We start from the raw sequence: 22,176 nt of genomic DNA on the forward strand, positions 1-22,176 counted from the left end.
TGCAATTTCTTACAGTTCAGTTATCAGTATGGCCTAACATCATACCTGTGAGGGAAGCAGGAAAAACTCTTCCTGAAAGTGGCTCTACTTATTTAACTTGCTCCTCTACCATATCTAATACTAAACTTTGAAATAAAGACCACATCCTGTTCGTCAACATCACGGTGAGGTCTAAAATACCCTGGGGTAAGGTTATTATGAACAAAAACCCATCAAACTGAGGCTACACAACAGCTGGTTGATACACCAAAGATTTTAGTATTAACCAGTAAAATCTCTAAATAAACTAGGATTCATTTTAGGGTAACTGGTATAATATGTTTTTGTTTAAATCAAAGGTTAACATAAAAGAATGCTTAAAAGAAATTAACCATGCAGATTACTTTAAGAAGCACAAACCTGCCCATATGTAACAGATGACAATAGTTTTGAGGGTTTGAGGTTCTCTTCAGTAATACTTTTTTTTTTTTTTTTTAACTTTTATTAAGCTTCAAGTGAACATTTACAAATCCAATCAGTCTGTCACACGTAAGTTTACATACATCTTACTCCCTTCTCCCACTTGCTCTCCCCCTATTGAGTCAGCCCTTTCAGTCTCTCGTTTCGTGACAATTTTGCCAGCTTCCCTCTCTCTCTATCTACCCATCCCCCCTCCAGACAAGAGTTGCCAACACACTTTCAAGTGTCCACCTGATTTAATTAGCTCACTCTTCATCAGCATCTCTCTCCCCTCCGCTGACCAGTCCCTTTCATGTCTGATGAGTTGTCTTCGGGGATGGTTCCTGTCCTGTGCCAACAGAAGGTTTGGGGATCATGGCCGCCGGGATTCCTCTAGTCGCAGTCAGACCATTAAGTATGGTCTTTTTATGAGAATTTGGGGTCTGTATCCCACTGATCTCCTGCTCCCTCAGGAGTTCTCTGTTGTGCTCCCTGACAGGGCAGTCATCGATTGTGGCCGGGCACCAACTAGTTCTTCTGGTCTCAGGATGATGTAGGTCTCTGGTTCATGTGGCCCTTTCTGTCTCTTGGGCTCTTAGTTAGTAATTCTTTTTTTTTTAACAGCTGAATCATATTTTACTAGGTGGATGTGTTATGATTTAAAGAGTCCCTTTTTGAGGGACATGTAAGTTCTTTTCCATTTTTACCATTATAAACAAAATATCAATGAAATTCCCTGTGCACAGCTTTGCACACCTGACTGAGAATATCCATATGATAAATTCCTGGTACGTGGAACTACAGCTCTCTAGCATTTTACCTACCAGCTGACAACTCAAGATAGATATAGTACAGAAAGAAATCCAGTATGTAGGTAGGTAGTATTTACTCACTGCTCTTCCTGTTAAGAACCGGCAACAGATGAGTGAATTATTTTCCAAAACAAGCTGTTTTGCTCTGGTTTCCTAAGGACCTGTTCGTCGGCACAGAAAAGAGCTTAGTCCTTGTATCCCTAAGCCACTCTATATCCGACTAGTGCTCCCTAGGAGTGGAGTGAGGAGGAAAGAATGGCTGTCTCACCAAACCTCTTTGTACAAGAGTGTCCTTGGCTCAATCACAAACCCCTGGACTCCAGTGAAGAACAGGGATTCAGATCCCCACCTGGTTATCAGGTTACCATTTAATTCTGTAAAAGGAAAACAGACCATCAGAGATAGTCTGTTTCTAGGAGACAGACCAGGTCCTCCCATCTTATTCCCTTGAGCAACACTGGTTGGGGTCTCTGGGTTTATTTTAATATATAACCACCTGGATCAGGGAAGTACCAACTAAGGAAAGATACCCTGGCAGGATGAGTCACACAGGCCAAATGTTTTCACCAATTCCCCTCCCCTAGAAGAAACCAAATGCCAAAATAGTTGATGTTCACATCCTTTCAATTAGTTCAAGAGCCCCTCTATAAGAAACCTCCTGCGCATCATTTTAAGAATTCAAATTCTTATTAATAAGAATGCTTTTAGTTTAGCCAAAAATCTTAAAATGATAAATATATAAACTAAAAATAATTGCACATCTCTCTTTTATAAAAACTTGGATAGCTGTTCCAAGGGAGAAAAACCTCTCTCATGTATAGCTAATTTTGTATAATAATCTGATCCACAGTTTTCATTACATTTATTCCTGTATAGAACTGACCTTAGCAAAAGGAAAAATCTACATATTAAGTCATTCAGAAGAGAACTCTCAATAACCATATGGAAAATGTGAAATGGGCTAAGACATGAGCCAACACTTCCAGTGCCTCCTCTTGTTAAAAAGTACCTATAACAACCCAATCAAGAAGTGGGCAAAGGATATGAACACGCACTTCATTAAAGAAGATATTCAGGCAGCTAATAGATACATGAGAAAATGCTCTCGATCATTAGCCATTGGAGAAATGCAAATTAAAACTACGATGAGATTCCATCTCACTCCAACAAGGCTGGCATTAATCCAAAAAACACAAAATAATAAATGTTGGAGAGGCTGCAGAGAGATTGGAACTCTTATACACTGCTGGTGGGAATGTAAAATGGTACAACCACTTTGGAAATCTATCTGGCATTATCTTGAACAGTTAGAAATAGAACTACCATGCAACCCAGAAATCCCACTCCTCGGAATATAACCTAGAGAAATAAGAGCCTTCACACAAACAGATATATGCACACCCATGTTTATTGCAGCTCTGTTTACAATAGCAAAAAGCTGGAAGCAACCAAGGTGTCCATCAACGGATGAATGGATAAATAAATTGTGGTATATTCACACAATGGAACACTATGCATCGATAAAGAACAGTGACGAATCTGTGAAACATTTCATAACATGGAGGAACCTGGAAGGCATTATGCTGAGCGAAATTAGTCAGAGGCAAAAGGACAAATATTGTATAAGACCACTATTATAAGATCTTGAGAAACAGTATAAACTGAGAAGAACACATACTTTTTTGGTTACGAGGGTGGGGGGAGGGAGGGCGGGAGAGGGTTTTTTTACTGATTAGTTAGTAGATAAGATCTGCTTTAGGTGAAGGGAAGGACAATACTCAATACATGGAAGGTCAGCTCAACTGGACTGGACCAAAAGCAAAGAAGTTTCTGGGATAAACTGAATGCTTCAAAGGTCAGCGGAGCAAGGGCGGTGGTTTGGGGACCATAGTTTAAGGGAACTTCTAGGTCAATTGGCAAAATAATTCTATTATGAAAACATTCTGCATCCCACTTTGTAATGTGGCGTCTGGGGTCTTAAATGCTAACAAGCAGCCATCTATGAAGCATCAATTGGTCTCAACCTACCTGGATCAAAGGAGAATGAAGAACACCAAGGTCACACGATAACTAAGAGCCCAAGAGACAGAAAGGGCCACATCAACCAGAGACTTACATCATGCTGAGACCAGAAGAACTAGTTGGTGCCCGGCCACAACCGATGACTGCCCTGACAGGGAGCGCAACAGAGAACCCCTGAGGGAGCAGGAGATCACTGGGATGCAGACCCCAAATTCTCATAAAAAGACCATACTTAATGGTCTGACTGAGACTAGAGGAATCCCAGCGGTCATGGTCCCCAAACCTTCTGTTGGCCCAGGACAGGAACCATTCCCGAAGACAACTCATCAGACATGGAAGGGACTGGACAGTGGGTAGGAGAGAGATGCTGATGAAGAGTGAGCTATCTGTATCAGGTGGACACTTGAGACTGTGTTGGCATCTCCTGTCTAGAGGGGGGATGGGAGCATAGAGAGAGTTGGAAGCTGGCTAAATTGTCACGAAAGGAGAGACTGGAAGGGCTGACTCAATAGGAGGAGAGCAAGTGGGAGTATGAAGTAAGGTGTATATAAACTTATATGTGACAGTCTGACTTGATCTGTAAACGTTTACTTGAAGCTCAATAAAAGTTTAAAAAAAAAAGCACCTATAAACACTGGATGCATTCACTTAAAAGAAATGTGTCACTTACCTGCTTCTCTTTTTTCTGTATTTTCATTATCATCTATTGAAGGAAGAAATTTATTTCTGTAAAACATAAAAAGGCAAAGGTTATGATAACATCCAAAATAAAACATTTTAGATTATCTCAGGATAGCCTGTGACACACTAGGAAAAAGCAAGCAGAGGATTATTTCTACAGAATATTTATAATCGGTGGTCTTCTAGTCCATCATCTCCAAAACCCTAACCCAAACCCTATTTATTGCTCCAGACTAGATGGAGTTGAAAGATACTGTCTTTGTAGATAAAGTAAGTTGTAAAAGATCCTGGCATACTGAAGTTACAAACATAACTAAAAGAGGAACCAAAAATTGTGATATGATTACACTGAGAAGAACGGAGGAGAGGAGGTAGAAATATGCTAAACTCTCAACCTCCTGGAAGAATATCAAATAATGTCTCTAACTGATAAATCAAGAAATAAGATATATATATATATATATATATAAGTTAAAAGTATTTGTAAGGAATGAGACACGAGTTGGTGTGAGGTAGGGCAGGTTACTATTACATTTCGTTATAAGTTCTACTATATACTCTGATATTTTAAGCCATGTACATATATTACCTGGCAAAATAAACTACATTCAAATATTCCATTTACTTTTTTTAACGACCAATTTTAATCTATCCAAGCCTTAAGCCCCCACCTCATACCAACCAACTAAAAAAATTTAGTTTTTTCACTAAGAATTAAGAGGCATTTTCTATATAAAGCATCATAAAATGCCACAGCTTCTCCCCCAAACAGTCTACCAGGACACTACTACTCAGAAGGAGCACAATGACCCAAGGAAGGAACAACTAGAAAGTGGGCACCGTCAGGTGCTAGCTAGACGGAGGGGCGAAGGAGTTAGGTAGAGAAGAACTGGCAGATTTGGGGTAGAAGAAGTTAAATTAGCAAATGACCCTTCTAAGAATCACTAAGTGTTAGCATTTGACAGAACTATTGTTTACCTGAAGAAAACCACAAATTCAAGGAAAATACTCTGAATCAGGGCAGCTAAAAATTAAAAGAATTTTACCCTCCAAGCTTTATTACAGTGAAGTCAATTCTAGGTAGATTATATTTGTACAAGTTTATTTCCTTTTATCTCCCAATTTCAAATTATCAGACCACAGAAAAACCAACTCTGTTAACAATCAAAAACTGACACAAATTCTGAAATGAAGAAAGAAGTTTGGGAAATAAAAAAGGAGATTATCAATACTAAGACGTATGTGTTCAAATAAACAAAATTCAGCCTAATATAATGAAATTTTTAAAAACACAGAAAAAAAACCTCACCAATGCCAATAAAAATTACTTACTAACGTGTAAAGAACTGATAGAACTCTAATGAACTAGAGATGTTTAAAAAAAAAAAAAAAGGCAACTTTCAATTAAGTACCACAAACTAACAAGCAAATAAGCAGGGTCCCAACACTGCCAGGCAGGTGGGAAAATAGGTCCTACTTATCATTGCTGATGGTATTTCTAATTGTTTCAAGCTTTCTGAAGAGCCCTGCGGCAATGTGGCACTAGATCTATAAACTGTTCCGATCTTCTCATGTGCCAATTCCACTTTAAGGAATTTATTCCAAGGAAGGAGCCCTGGTGGTGCAATGGTTAAGCGATCGGCCCCTCTAAGGAAGAAAGATGTGGCAGTCTGCTTTCATAACGATTTACAGCCTTGCAAACCCTGTGGGGCAATTCTATACTGTCCTATAGGGTTGCTATGAGTCTGCATAGATGACAGCAACAGTTCTGATTGGTTTTTTATCCCAAGGAAATAAACCAGAGCCTTAGAGGAAGCTGGGGGATGAGGCAGGGAGTGACTGAAAATGTTTATCACAGCAGTGTAGGCACTTGATAGCACCAAGAAGATCACCTGTTTCATCACAAGGCCTGAGAAGATGAGGGAAGGCAGATGAATGCAGGCTGGAACCACTGGGTAAGAGTTGAGGCTGAAGCAAGTATGGCTTGAATGTGGTTAGTAAGCAAGGAGGGAAGGCTTGGAGGAAGAAAGGAGAGTTAAAGATTCTAAACCAAACCTTTTCCCGCCACTTGGTTCACATTCAAGATACTGCCATCTACACCTTCAGCAACAGTCATGCTGCATACTGTAGAAAACCCCACCACATTCTACCTTCTTGGGAGAGGCAGTCAAATCTTGGTGAGAGTGATGTTACTCCAGCTGCTCCATCTCACTAAAAGCAATCTTGGCAAACCTCGTGTTATTATTGTCAGGCTGTTCACAGCACCGTGATGGATCACCGCACACCACTATGCTGCCACCCTATGAGGTAACAGACGTCATAAGCACCACCTATAGGTGTTCAATAAGCATTTACTGACTTTCACTTCTCTGAACCGCACCCCATAGTTTACAAAGTGCTCTCTCTTACACTGCCAGTATCTTTTTGTCTTTTTTTTTTTTAAACCTTTTATGGCACACATTAAAGAGAAAACAAAAACAAAAAACTATGTAATCTTTCTGTAAGGATTTTATATGGCATAAAAAGATGCATAGATTCACCCTACAGAATGTACTTGTGCACAATCCTGAAAATGGCTTTACAGCTCTGCTGCTGCACTGCCATCTCTCAAAAGTTGTGATTAAATCCTTTTGGTTCAATAAAGGATGGATCCAACAGTAATTTCAGGAACCTATGATGCAGTGGGTTCGGTTTTTTTTTTTTTTGGTTTATGACTCAGAAACATTAATACAGACAGATTCTGAAATCCCTATATGAGCAAACCAGCAAATTGGTCAACAGTGGCAAAAATAATGTGTATAACATCTAAGTCATACGAAAATTGGCAAGACTCCCGCTCTCCTCACCACATGTCAACACTTACGTATTAATGTAGCATTTAATTACCTTCACAAGAGACTTTGTTTTGTTCACACTGTACTCCCTGAAACTAGAACAGCACTGTCCTCATGGCAGGTGCTCAATAAACAATTGTTGAATGAAAGAATTGTTTTCTCTTCGTATGATATCACTAAGCCTCTCCCTTTCTATAGCTCTTCTGCCCTCAATAAAGACACAGGTTCAATTCTGTCTTAAAATAATAACAACACTAGCAACTACCCACCCATTGCCGTTGAGCTGATTTTGCCTTATAGCGATCCTGCAGGACAGAGTAGAGCTGCCTCATAGGGTTTCCAAGGAGTAGCTGGTGGATTTGAACTGCTGGACTTTTGGTTAGCAGCCAAGCTCTTAACCGTTACGCCACCAGGGCTCCAGCAACTACCTCCCACCAAAAACCCAGTGCCCTCGAGTCGATTCCGACTCATCGTGACCCTACAGGACAGAGTAGAACTGCCCCATAGAGTTTCCAAGGAGTGCCTGGCGGATTCGAACTGCTGACCCTTTGGTTAGCAGCCGTAGCACTTAACCACTACGCCATCAGCACACCTAAAATTTCACTTCTTCCCATATCATGTCCCTAATTTGCTCTTAGCAATGTAAATGACTCCTAGGTTCCCCAAACCCAACGGGCATTTTTCAGGCTTTATTCTGACTTCCTTGCAGCATTTTGAACTACAGACCATCTTCTCTTCTTAAAATCCTCCCCTCCCCTGGTTTCTAGTACATCACTCTCTCCTGACGTTCCTCTGATAGTAGGCTTCCAATGCTCCGCTTTCTCCCTAGCCTCCCCCTATTATGGGTCTAACCTTTAAATGTCAGTGTTCCCAGGGTTCAACACTCTCAATACCACAGGCGCTCCTTGAGTTCCCTACTCAACATCTAAAGCTCATCTGCCTACACTGACCACTGCATATTTCCAAATCTTGGCCATCCTCCTGGCCTCCAAGTGGGCATATCCAAAAGCATTCTGGCCAATTCCAGTTAGGTATTCCATGAGTACCAGGAAAAACAGTCTTCCAAAACCAAACTTAGGAGGACTACCTGAAAACACACACACACCCCGCTCCGTGTGTACCTTATGGGAGGTTCATGAGCCACAACCTGCCCCCCAGCCCATCATCTTTAATTCCTTTCCTTTCCCTTCCCGAACCTTGGCCATTATAACTCCTTTATAACCCTGAATCCCTCGCTCCTCCCCAGTCCACTTCTTCAGTTTACTCCCACAACTAATCAGCAACGGAAGAGCATTCAAATAACAAACGGTCATTCCTTTCCTTTCAAAAAAGACCTTATGACCTAATGGAAAGAAACATTTCTGCACAATAAGAATACTTAAACTGGCACAGGGAAATGCTTCTGTCATATTTTTAAGGATATCCTGTATTTTGGGGCTCTGGATGAGAAATGTTATTTTGAATTAAAGGTGGCACAGCATCAGAATACACTGAGCATTTTAAAAAATATCCATGCATTCCTTTTGAGGTCTGAAAGTTTTCCTTGCAACATATGGGAACTTGAAAGTTACATCAGCTTCTGTAAAAAGTTACCTTTTGCATATAGTTTTTCAGGCTAGAGAGAGAAAGTCTGTATAGGTGGATCTTTGACGTTCTCTACTTTTTTCTACCACAGGCTAGAGATAATATGGCACACCTAACCTTATGACTACAAGTCAAGAATCATTCACGTCTATAAGGCTAAAGGAATGCCAGGAGCCCTGGTGTCACAGTGGTGCTAACGAAAAGGCTGGCGGTTTGAACCCACCAGCTGCTCTGCAGGAGAAAGATGTGGCAGTCAGCTTCCATAAAGATTATACCCTTGACAACTCTTTGGGGCAGTTCTACTCTGTCCTATAGGGTTCCTATAGAGTCACACTGAGTTGAATCTACTCAACTGCAACAAGTTTTTAAAGGAATACCATGAGGGCAGCCCGCTACCATCGAGTCGATTTTGATTCATAGTGACCCTATAGGACAGAGTGGAACCGCCACAAAGAGTTTCCAAGGAGCACCTGATGGATTCAAACTACAGACCTTTTGGTTAGCAGCCGTAGCTCTGAACCACTACGCCACCAGGGTTTCCATGAGGGCAGTGAACCTATCAATTTTGACTACTACTGTACATCTTATTATTTTATTTTTTTTGTACATCTTATACCTAGCACAGTATTTGGCGAATGAATAAACTAAATATATTAATATTATACATGGATGTATCAATAGAGGGTCAAAAGGGAGGGATCCTCCTGGTGTTAAAGAAGCATATGAGGCTTGGACTACGAACTTTCCCTCCAAAAATGTAGATGCCTACCTTGAAATACCTGCCAAATATTACTAATAACGAGGCATGAGTAACGCACAACTTCCAAATTGAGGCAAGCCATTTGTGGGCCTAACTGGAAAGAATGCATTGCCCCACTAACAGAAGACTCTTAGCTCCTCAAAGGAAAATGTTTTAAACATTCAACATATTGTAGTGAAAGCTTTTCTACCCTGTCTGTAGGTAACACAAGCCAAAGAGGCAGAGACTAATGATTTTAATCCTTGTCTGTAAGAAAACATACCAGCAGTAAAAGTAATAATAATCTTCTAATGAACCTTTGCTACTGGACTAAGATTTAGAAAAGTCCATTTTGAGGATCTTTGGGTTGCTCAACTGCTGAATAACAAGGCTTTTACTAATGGATGGCATAAAAGTGTAAACCATGAAAGTTGTCTCTTTACAGATTAGAAGCATTTCAACAATGCTGCATTCACAGAATCTGAGCTGAATGGGACCTTTGAGAGCACATAACCAAACACTTTAATTTTGGCGATGAATGTGACAAATTTGCATAATACAGGAGGAGAAACATCAACTCCAAATCTAGGCTCATCTCTTCATCCAGAAAAAATCATTTCTAACTCCTAGTGTGGTGATAAGAATCAACCTGCTTGATAAGAATCACACCAGTAAGGGTAGAAAAGAAGCAAGTGGCCAGGTACTAGCAGAGCTATCAAATATCGGGCTGTAAAGTAAAAACGGAAGCCCTGGTGGTGTAGTGGTTAAGTCTACAGCTGCTAACCAAAATGTTGGCAGTTTGAATCCACCAGGTGCTCCTTGGAAACTCCAAGGGACAGTTCTACTCTGTCCTGTAGGATCGTTATGAGTCAGAATCGACTCAGTGGCAGTGGGTTTGGTTTTTTTGGTTTAAAGTAAAAATCTAACTGCATTATTTTTGTTGCTTGACCCTACGCCATAATGTCAACAGATCCAGATCACATCTGTGAACACTGAACTGAAGAAACCAATCTCCTGACAGCAAAGCCCACTCAAGGTTCAGAGCCCTGAAAATTCTAGTGATACTTTTATGCAGGGAGACAAAGGTTTTTACCACATTCAATCTCAAGATGCCTCACAAGTAACCCAAGACCTTCTGACCCACTACATTTTAATGCCTTTTGTGGTACAAAAGAAATAACCTGCAGACTTCGGAGTGATGATATCTACATTCAGAATATAAGGGTTGTATAATTTAAGCAATTTAGTCCATCTCCCTGAGTCTCAGTTTCTTCATTTATATAATGGGAACAAAAACTCAATCATATCCATATGGGTTTTTTTTTTTTTTTTTTTAAAGAAAAAAAGGTTATTTTCTCAACATCAAAATGTGAAGCCAATCTACAAAACAGCTTAAACATGATGGGGCACCAAAAATGATTCAAGATATTATTTCCTATGTTTTCCAAGAAAGCATATAAAGATACAAATTCACTGCTCTAAAAGCTATCGGATATGAGGCAGCAGTTACAAAAAGAAACAAACTAGTGATACACACAACATAGCTGGATCTCAAATGCACTATGCTGAGAAAAAGAAGCCAAGCTGAAAAAGCTATATACTATATGAGTTCATTTATATGACATTCTGGAAAAGGCAGAATTATAGGCACAGAAAACAGATCAGTTGGCTGGGGGTAAAGAGAACGATCAACTATAAAGGGGCAACACGAGAGAATTTGCGGGGTAATAAAACTTCTGTATTTTCATTGTGGTATTAGTTACATAACTGTATGCATTTGCAAAAACTCACCCAAAACAGTGAATTTTACTGTATGTTAAAAAAGTGATTTTTTAAAATTTTGCTAACTTTAGCCCAAAGTTAATAAGTAATTCAATTTTCAAGAAATGTTTTCTAAACACCTAATGTATGCAATGGGTGACCAACCAGGTCAAGAGGAATCACAAAAGGCAGGGGATAAGGGAGAGATCAAAACCAAACCAAATTCATTGCCGTTGAGTCACTTCCAGCTCATGGCGACCCTGTAGGACGGATCAGAACCGCACCACAGGGTTTCCAAGGAATGGCTGGTGGATTTGAGCCGCCGCTCTTTTGGTTAGCAGCCGAGCTCTTAACCACCACGCCACTAGGGCTCTAAGTGAGAGATTAAAAAACCCAAACCTAACTTGTTGCCGTGGAGTCGATTCCAACTCATTTTAAAAACCCATTGCTGTGGAGTCCACTGCGACTCATAGCAACCCTAGAGGACAGAGTAGAACTGCCCCATAGGGTTTCCAAGGAGCATCTGGTGGATTCAAAGTGCCAGCTTTTGGTTAGCAGCTTAACCACTATGCCACCAGGGTTTCCTTCCAACTCATTAAAAACCAAAAAAAAAAAAAAACCAAACCCACTGCCATCGAGTCGATTTCGACTCATAGCGACCCTGTAAGACAGAGTAGAACTGCCGCATAGAGTTCCCAAGGAGCACCTGGTGGATCCAAACTGCCTACCCTTTGGTTAGCAGCTGTAGCACTTAACCACTTCACCACCGGGGTTTCCAAACCAAACTCGTTGCCTTCGAGTCGATTCTGACTCACAGCGACCCTAAGGGACAGAGTAGAACTGCCCCACAGGGCTTCCAAGGAGCAGCGGATGGATTCATACTGCCAGCCTTCTGGTTAACAACCAAGCTCTTAACCACTGTGCCACCAGGGCTCCATTCCGACTCATTTTATTAAAAAAATATTAGAGGGTCCTAAATGCCTGACTAAGGAGCCCTCGTGGAATAGTGGTTAAAGCGCTCGGCTGCTAACCAAATGGTCTGTGGTTTGAAAGATGGGCAGTCTGCTTTCACAAAGATTTACGGCCTTGGAAACCCTATGGCACAGTTCTACTCTGTCCTATAGGATCACTATGAGTTGGAATTGACTCAACGGCAATGGGTTTTTGGTTCTGGTAAATGTCTGACTAAGCAGTTTGAATTAGGTATTTTACACCACAGGGGTCATTCACTAAAGATTTCTGAGAAAAGGACAGACATTAGCAAAGTTTAATAGAAAGATTCATTTGATAGGAATATGAAGGGCAGACTTGGGGCTCAAGAAGACCAATGAGTCACGCCCCTGGTAGAAAGCAATGGCAAACAGCAGGTCAAGAAGATGATAATGATTCCTTTTTATGGGGCCTAAGAAGGTAGAATGCTGATCCCGTGGCAATAGACATCAGGGCAGTAGAGACACCTTTTGGGAGAGGAGGTGGAAGAGTTCCATTTTGGACAAGCTAAGTTTGAAGAAAGGGGCATTGATGGTTCAGTGGTAGAATTCTCACCTTCCATGTGGGAGAGACCTGGGTTCGGTTCCCGGCCAATGTACCTCATACGCAGCCACCACCAATCTGTCAGTGGGTTTGCACGTTGCTAAGATGCTGAACAGGTTTCAGTGGAGCTTCCACACTAACACTAAGATGGACTAGGAAGAAAGGCATGGTGATCTAATTCTGAAAAGCAGCCAGTGAAAACTCTATGGATCACAATGGCCCGATCCACAACCAAACGAGCTGTGTTTTGTTCTACTGTGCATGGGGTCTCCATGAGTCCGGGACTGACTCCACAGCAGCTAACAACAAGTTTGAAGAAACAGTGAAGACTGAATCATAGTGAAGGGAGAGACCTTAGGGCTCAGGCGATTCTTTTATCTTGAAATAATGAAACCGAGGGTCACGGCTGTCAGATGACCTGCACGGAGGCTCACCGTTATTGTAAAGTACAAGAATGAGACACATTTCCTGGGTTCCAACTCAGCCCTCTTAGCAGCGTATCAGGCAGTCTCATAGGCAAATGAAAACAGCAAAAGTTGAGAGGTCAGGATTGAAGATGTTCTATTTGGGGCACTTAGAGAGTGTGCAAAGGTTCAAAGAATATTCTACAGATAAATTACAATAATCTAGAAGTACAGCAAAATAAGGACACAGGTTAGATTAGCAGCAGTGAAGATGGCACAGAATTTACAAAGAAGGACCAAAATACTAATCTACAGAAGAAAGGAGAGCAGAGTACAAAGAAAACTCTAAATTTTTTAGCCTGGAGGATCAAGAAGATGGTGTTAGTACCATTCGGGGAGACACCGAGAAAAGGTCAATGGGAAGAGCTGACTTCACGGAATAAGATAATGGGTTTGGTTTTAGACATGGTGGCTATGAGGTGATACTGGATACCTGACCAGTCCTGTTCAATGGGCATTACCAATGTGACATATGCATCCTGAAGAAGAGGTTGTCAACAATGGCTGAGGCGCTTTTTAAAAAATTCACTCCTATCTTCAAGAGATTCTGATTTTACTGGTCTGAGGTGGGATTTTTAAAAGCTTCCTCAGATGATCCTAATACGCAGCCAGGCTGGAGGGCCTCTTCTGGAGAAAGCTCAGAGCTGAAGCTCAACTGTGAAATCGCTATTTCCTTGCATTTTCCCTGACAGGCTGCGTTTTCTAGTGCTTGGTTAGAGTGGGCGGGAGGGGAACGAAGGGTGAGGGACGCTGAGACAGTCAGGAAAGGGATAATACTAACCGTGTGTGGGGGTAGGGGTGGGGGGGTGAAACAGTTTTCAAAGTCCTACACAATGGCTCGAGAAGACTATCATTCAAGAGTACCTTAAAAGCACATTTAAGGTAAGATGGATGAATCTTTCAGATAAAACTACGCGCATGCTAACAAAATATTTCATACAAATAATCCATATGATACACACAGATAAAGCGTTAAGGGATATAACTGCAAATGACTGTTTAAACTATCTACACTCACGAAGCCTTCCACTTGAATTCTGAACTGTTAAACGGAATTGTTTTGGAGCAATTTATGATAACAAAAATCTATCTGATAGCTATCCAAGATAGCAGGAAGCAAAGGCCCATTAGCAGAATCATAACACAAACACTACTCAGCAGAGAAGGGTTTTTACTTTAGGATAAATAATGAAAGAAAAATCACATTATTTTGGTTATGCAGGCTCAGTACTTTTTACTCTATAGGAAACAGAAGAGTCAGCCAAGTGACAAGCCAATCTACAATCTGAAAATATCTTCTCAATTAAACCTGTGAAATTCCTAGCACAAAAAAATGGGCTTTCCCCCTTACTTCTACAACTCTGCTTTGCTTTCTTCCTAGTTAAAAAAAAAAAAAAAATCAAGATATTCTCCAAAGGGTTTTTTTTTCCCTTTGTTTAAAGAAAAGATAAATAATGGATTCTGAACTTGACACCAATTTCCTTCCATCAAGCTTTATGATGAAATCCTGAAATCTACTTACACGTTGTACATCAAACCATCTGGCTGCAAAAACTCAGGAGGATGCTGCACCCTGTTGGATTCCAAAGTCATTTCAGCTCCCTAAAAGTGGTTCGACTCTGGCACATCCTGCGCTGTCCTTAGGGCCTAACAAGTTTTGCTTAATAGAAATTTAGAAAGGTTCTTTAAGCTCTGGATTTTTAAAGGTTGAAACAGTTCTTCATTTTCTCAGATCCTTAAACCTCCCTTGCCCAAAACCCAAAAGAAGAGAGGGCTGTAGTAAGTGCAAAACCAATGTGAGGGGGAATACATAAAGCAAGACGCTGCATCATGTGCACCCAGGGCATGTAAAAAGCTCTTCTTGCAAGGCAAGCAAGCAAGCAAAGACAACTCGGGGTGAACGGCGAGGAGGGTGACTGGCCGAAGGAACTCTCCTGCCAAAGAGACAATAAAATGCTCTGGTTCTCCAAATCTGACCGGACTATGCTGAAAGCACAACCACAGAGAATGTTCAGGCGATAAATACAACACTGAGGAGATCTCTTTAAGCAAATTTAAGCCAATCGACTAAAAATCTGACAACATCATCTAAACATTATATGTGACTCATTTATATTGCCTATGAATTTGCGTAGACATGGTTACCTATTTTAAATTAATATATTAGCAAACAGCATATTGTTAAAAATACTGCCTTTAACACCTAAATAATTACTTGCCTAGAAGTAAAACTCTGCCAAGTTGTCAGACTGGCATGGGGTACTACCTTAGGGGCACGGGCTTGACAGATGACAGACTGCAACCCCAGAATGAACAAGAGAACCACAAAGGGTGCCTCTTAGTTTGCTTGGTAAATAGTATTAATTCCCAGATCCAAAAACAGCCATTTTAAAATATAAACTCAAGTTCTTAGTACAAATCATTATATTTACATTACGCATTCCAATGCTCCCTTCCATCATCAGCACTGAGAACCAGCTGTAGTGGTGTGATTTAAGATTTTTCTAGAGATGCAAGTGACCAGTTTGGAGGACAGCAAATTATCAAACTGCCTCTCTGGAATTCCCGAATACTCAAGAATGAGACTCACGCCTTCAATAAATTTGCAAATGAAGTAGTTCCTTGGTGGCAGTGTAAGTCTAGCTTAGTAAAAAAATGAAGTAAATAAAAGGAAACAGTCATTAGCCTGGATATGAAATCCAAGCATCAGCTGTTGAGGGCTCGACAGAATCCTAAAGGAGTTCTTGACAAAGATCTACATCACAGACAAGTAAAATAAAAGCAGCCCTTCAACAGAAAAGTACTAAAATAATAATCCTTCAGAGGGCCAGGGACTGTATCAGCTTCACCTCTGATTTCCCAGTGCGCAGGACAGGACCTAGGATATAGTAAGTACACACAGAGTGGTTGGGTGAGTACACAGATTGAACATACAATGAATGATCAAATGGCTAGTTTCACCACTCAGACTATTTTCTTTCTTCCACCCCCAAACAACATTAAGGGTCAAAAAACATAAGGAAACAATTTTTGCAGGGGAATCACTCTAGATTATCAGCCTTCTGTGTTCTCTGTTTGCAGTAACTCTTGCCCTGACCAACTCTTCTTTAGATATAGGAGTACCATCAGCCATTCAAAAAGCAAAAACAACCTCATGCCCTATATATGTGGGAAGTTCAAGCTCTGAACACAAAAGTAGGTAATGCCAAGTCTATTACTATTATTCACTCTAACAACTGAGCTTTAAACAGTCCTCTCCACTTAAAATTTGCTCCAAATTTTATCCACAGTCTAATATCAGTTTCTTCTCTTAGTAACCCTTGCTCTCTGGAAGTCTTTAGATTCCATATCCATCCTCTGCATCCAGGTTCAGCCCCCAACTTCGTAGATTGCTTGGATTCTGCCCTCAGAGCTACCTACTCCTTAACAAATTGTGCTGCTTCAGCTCTCAGCTTTTAATAGCCACACACCACACATCAAGTCTCTCCTATCACCACCAGTTTCGGAACTAAACGTCTATGGTCCCCATCATCATTAGACCCCTATATGGGAGTCATCATCTTAAGCTTCCAAACCTCTTAGCCAGGAAAAAAGGGATCTGATGATTTGTCAGCTGCTATAAAAAAAAATTAAAAAAAAAAAAGGCAGCTAGTTTCTGTTAGTGGTGATGGAAAAATCCGTAAACAAATAGTGGTAACGGTTATATAACATGATGAATGTAATCAAGTCATGAACTGTACATGTAAAAAATGTTGATTGGCAATGCTGTGTTACATATATTTTTACCACAACTTAAAAAAAGAAGGGTATATGGTAACAAGATACAAGCAAAGATGCTGTTACACAGGACAGCAATAATATTTTAGTTAGACCAAGAATAAAGAAGTACCCATGAGACCAAAAAAAAAGCTTAGAAACTGCTGTTCAAAGACTTGGTAAGAATAATGGCAGTAAAAAGAAGTATAAATTGCTCTACTAAGTCTCAGGATTAACCATCTAATCCTAGATAAAAAAAAAAAAAAAAAAGACAGTCTGCCCCTTTATATTTTTGTGAAATGAATAAGGTATCTTTTTTAGAGGTACATTAAGTGAGATAAACCCCAAATATGTTTTTTAAATTGTTTTAAAAGTTGAGATGTCCTGAGTTATTTTGTACTTTGCGTATTTTAGACTGCAACCTATTTTCAAGTGTTTACCATTTGAGTTAGACTACATCGTATTTTAACTTTATGAAGTATTTTGTATATAAAGTACAACTCTTCACAAACTGAACACATCTGGGTAACTAGCGTCCACATCCAAAAACGGAACATTCGTAGCACTACAACAATGCTTTCTAGTCACTACTCCTTCCCAAAGGGTAACCACTAGCCAGGCTTTTTTTTTTTCGGGGGGCGGGGGGCAGAGGCACAAGGTTTGGTTTCTCATCAAACTGTTTTGCGACACTGGTTGCCAGCTCCGCACTGTGTCAACACTCTCCCTTTCTCCACCCTGGGTTCCCTGTTTCCATTCATCCAGTTTTCCTGTCCCTTCCTTTCTTCTCGTCTTTGCTTTTGGGCTGGCGTGCCCATTTAGTCTCATACACATGTCTGAACTATGAAGCAGATTCCTCACGTGTGCTACTGTTTGCCGTATAGGGTGTCTGGAGGCCATACCCTCAGGGTTTCTCCAGTCTCTGTCAGACAAGCAAGTCTGATCTTTTTGTGTGTGAATTTGGATTTTGTTCTACATTTTCCTCCCGATCTGTCCCGGACCTTCTATTGTGATCCCTGTCAGAGCAGTCGGTGGTGGTAGCTGGGCACCATCTAGTTGTTCTGGGCTCAGTACAGTAGAGGCTGTGGTAGTTGTGGTCCATTAGTCCTTTGGACTAATCTTTCCCTTGTGTCTTCGGTTTTCTTCATTCTCCTTTGCTCCAGCTCGGATGGGACCAGTAGATGTATCTTAGATGGCTACTTGCAGGCTCTTAAGGTCCCCGAAGCTACTCACCACAGTAGGATGTAGAACATTTTCTTTATAAACTGTTATGCCAATTGAGTTAGATGTCCCCCAAGACCATGGTCCCCAGCCCTCAGCCCCAGTAACTCAATCCCTCAGGGAATTTGGACATGTCTGTGAAGCTTCTATGACTTTGCCTTGGAAACCCTGGTGGCATAGTGGTTAAGCATTGTATCTGCTGACCAAGAGGCTGGCAGTTTGAATCTGCCAGGTGCTCCCTGGAAACTCTATGGGGCAGCTCTAATCTGTCCTATAAGGCCGCTATGAGTTGGAATCGACTCGACAGCAGTGGGTCAGTGGGTTTGTGAAGCTTCTATGACTTTGCCTTGGTCAAGTTGTGCTGACTTCCCCAGTATTGTGTACTGTACCACTATGCTACTAGCCTGACTTTTAGCATCACAGGTTAGTTTTGCCTATTTCTGTACCTGATAAAAGTTTAATTATATAATACATACTCTCATGTCTGGCTTCTGTGCCAGTTATCAATTTATTACCTTTCAGCTCCAAATTCACCCTTCAGCACCTGCTCTGTGAAAATTGACTGGACACTAAGCATTTCTCTTTTACAGTGAGCCTGATGTTAGGCTTGGTCACTAGAGGGCACTGGAGGGACATGGCAAGAGGAAGGGGATTTGTCGTTCAGGTTCAAGAGTGCTGTTCTTTTGCTTTTTCATGTTTATGTTCACCAGTGCAAGTATGTGGGGGACAACTCTTGGTACTCTGCTCCAGTCACATGCATGACTGCCTCAGCTCACTTGCATCCCATGGTTTTGTTTCCTACAGCCCTCCCAACATGGACACGGTGTTGTTCTGCAGTGGCATGCCAACTCCCTCTGCATACCTGCCCACCAGTTTTGGCTCACCTGTACCCTGAAGGGTTGTTTCCAACGGCCCTCCCAATATGGACACCGTGTGCTCCAGGTCTTACACCTATAGTGGCACCCCGACTCCCTCCGCACCACTACCTATCAGCCTTGGGTTGCTTGTACCCCAAAAGGGGGTTTCCTGCTTGTCCAACACCTGTGGACCAGCTCTGGCCTGGGCAGCCCAGAGAACTTCCCTGCCATCCAATGGGCTGCAACCACACCTTCTCCAATGAGATCTGAACCCCAGTCCTGGGGAAGGGGTCCTCTATCCAACTGTGGTACAGATCATTTCCTGAAGTTATACAGCTTTAATAAATGGCAGAGGTTAGATTTAAACCCAAGACAATGTAGTTCTAAAGCACAAACTCTTTCTACTACCACCAATCTGTTAGATAAAAGAAATTTCACCAGACTCTCTAAGTTCTATGAAGACTGAGTTATATTGATCACTATATTCCTAGTAACTAATACAATGCCTGGCACATAGAAGTGCCCTATAAATATCTGTTGAATATTGAAGAGCCTCGCAACACTGGAATAACTCTTTTTTATCAAACGTAAATTCTCAAAGTCAGTGATTTTCACCTGTATTATGAATGTTACACAACAACTCCAACTGGGAAAACGATACTGCAGATTATCTTGATTAAGGTGTGTAAATAGCCATGTCAAGGAAAATGGAGGAGCTAAATTCTAAAAGCTTCAAATAGGGAATAAGAAGATCAAAATTACATAAACATCTGTGATCAGGAAAGGGGGTAAAGACATATGATCTAGTAGGGAAGATGAGACCAACATACAAAAGAGCTGAAGATTAACGCAAAAAAAAAAAAAAAAACATCAAGACCTATGCTTAAAAAAACTAAGAGCTATATACAAGGGATTATTATCAATGAAAGTGTGAAGAATTTATATCACAAAGCATACAGGAAAATCAACAACTGGAAGTGAAGAAAAAGAAGTCTGGGGTGTTGACTCCACATTTCACCATTTAGAGAGGGCTCTCTGACTTTTTTCTCTGACTAAGGTGCACATGACCCAAACCATAGTCTTTTCAATCATCTCGTATGTGTACTAATTGTTTAAAGGGAAGCTAGTTTGTTCTGTAAATCTTCCTCTAAAGTACAATTTAAAAAAAAAGAAAAATATCCAGTCTGTACCCCCAAAAGAGTAGTGACATTTTCTTCATGTACATAGTTGCATGTGGGTCATGTCAGGCATAAAGACATACCAAGTGAAACCACTTTTACTATTGAGGTTGTGGCTGCCGACTCAAGGGACTGGTGCCAAGGCAAAGGCCAGACATAAGGAAGGCCAACCTTCAGTAGTCTAGTTTGGCACCATATTGAAACTGACCCAATCAGACAAAAAAATTCACACAATTACAACTCACGTTTACCACGTCCTTCAGTAAAGCCCTGTAGAATTATGTTAGTATATACCCAACATAATATTTATCTTGAATTTCTATTACATCAAATCCAATCATTACTCAAATTTACCCCTCTTGTTTTATGGTTTATCACATCTCTGAGGAGCTGGCCACCTCATTCAGCAACCAACACATGAAGACAAGCAGGGGAGTCACCAATGACACTGTAAAGAATCAACTCCACTTCTTCAACTACAAAATGAGGGAGTTTGCCCTAAAATTTCCTAGATCCCGTCCTAAGTTTCTTATACTCTAAAATCCTACATTCCTATGATCCCAGCAGACACCACTACATGTATTACCTATAATGAGAAAAAAAAATTTGGGAAATAAATCCTTCTGCAGAAACATTAATAATTAAAATGTTTTTTCCTATTCTACTGGGTTCTCACATATGATCCTATGTGAATCCGACTATGACCTTCAACTGTCTGCTAGGCTTCCTATCTGAAACCCATGGGTTTCCCCTACTCCAGATGATAATGCCAGAGTCTGAGGGCTGTTTCTCCCAACCTAAATCTAAGCTCAAGTTAAGAGATCTACAGAGTTTACAGTAAGAAGGGCCTTTCTAAAGGGAAAACCCTACACATATGCCCCCCCACATGGGTGTGATGTGTGTATATGAGACTCTGTAGGTCTCTGTCTACACACAGGTGCGCGCGCACACACACACCCCCAGGGTAGCAAGCCCAGAGATGAAAAAATTTCATAAATGCATGATAATCCACAATCATCACTCAAGCTGAAAATCTTTTCCCATAAAACCTTCTAAAACCAATTCATCCAAAAACAAATAAATAGATGGGCATTTAATTTACCTAAACACAGAATTTTAAATATTCTTTTATATCACAATTACATCTCTTTTACCAGGCATTATCAGAGAAAAAGGCACTTTGCATAAATGAATTTTCGAGACACCCAAGACTTTACTTTCAGTGTTTTTTTTTTTAAGTTTTTAATTAAAAACTTTCAACTTCTATAAGTTTGTCAGTCTACTTACAATTTAATGACAGTTAAAACCATTAGGTGAAAAGTATAAAGAGATCTGGGTATCTGCAGGTTGTCAAAATGTCACCTGTGAATTTTGTTGGTCAAGTGGGGTAAAGATAATTTGACAACAAAGAGATTGTCACCAACCTGAACCTACGAATGAATCTTAGTATACAAAGTGGGGCAACCAAACATTATGTGTCTTCTGATGTGATACAACTAGAAGTATAATGTACCACCCACGAACAGTAAAAAATATGAGTGATAAAAAGTCTAGTCTTCATATATAATTACCTGTTTACAGGTAATATAGGGAACAGAACAACGTTATACAACACCACAAGGACACAATCGGCAAAATCCAAACGTGGGGAATAACCCAGTTTCTTTGAAAAATAAATAATGGCATGACCTCCCTCCACCCAAAAAAAGAGAGAATTAATTATCACAGATTAAAAGAGACTTAAGACATATATCAACTGATTAGCCATTAGAGAAATGCAAATCAAAACTACAATGAGATACCATCTCACCTCAACAAGGCTAGCATTAATCCAAAAAACACAAAATAAATGTTGGAGAGGCTGAGAGACTAGAACACTTACACACTGCTGGTGGAAATGTAAAATGGTACAACCACTTTGGAAATCAATTTGGCACTTCCATAAAAATCTAGAAATAGAACTACCATACGACCCAGAAATCCCACTCCTTGGAATAAATATATCCTAGATAAGTAAGTGCCGTCACATGAATAGATATATGCACACCCATGTTCACTGCAGCACTGTTCACAATAGCAAAAAGATGGAAACAACCTAGGTGCCCATCAATGGATGAATGGATAAACAAATTACGGTATAGTCACACAATGGAATACTATGCAGTGATAAAGGACAATGATGAATCTGCGAAACATCTCATACCATGGATGAATCTGAAGACATTATGCTGAGTGAAATAAGTCAGTCGCAAAAGGACAAATATTGTATGAGACCACTATTACAAGAGCTCAAGAAAAG

The 22,176-nt window shown here is 40.5% G+C and overlaps 1 protein-coding gene across 8 annotated transcripts in view; it reads right to left on the reverse strand.

Annotated features, from left to right (window-relative positions):
- Positions 1 to 22,176, reverse strand: part of CHD6 (chromodomain helicase DNA binding protein 6) — a 230,821-nt gene that overhangs the window by 168,307 nt on the left and 40,338 nt on the right. For 6 of the 8 annotated variants that reach the window (XM_064276096.1, XM_064276094.1, XM_064276092.1 and 3 more), the window contains one exon: positions 3,943 to 3,998. In XM_064276096.1, coding sequence (XP_064132166.1) covers positions 3,943 to 3,975 — 33 coding nt within the window. In that variant the 5' untranslated portion in view covers positions 3,976 to 3,998. Of the gene's footprint in view, positions 1 to 3,942; positions 3,999 to 6,103; positions 6,254 to 22,176 lie in introns of all 8 variants that reach the window. The other 2 variants (XM_023550257.2, XM_023550256.2) reach the window with 1 other exon arrangement.

Source organism: Loxodonta africana, chromosome 24, assembly GCF_030014295.1.
Source record: "Loxodonta africana isolate mLoxAfr1 chromosome 24, mLoxAfr1.hap2, whole genome shotgun sequence".
Lineage (NCBI taxonomy): Eukaryota > Metazoa > Chordata > Mammalia > Proboscidea > Elephantidae > Loxodonta > Loxodonta africana.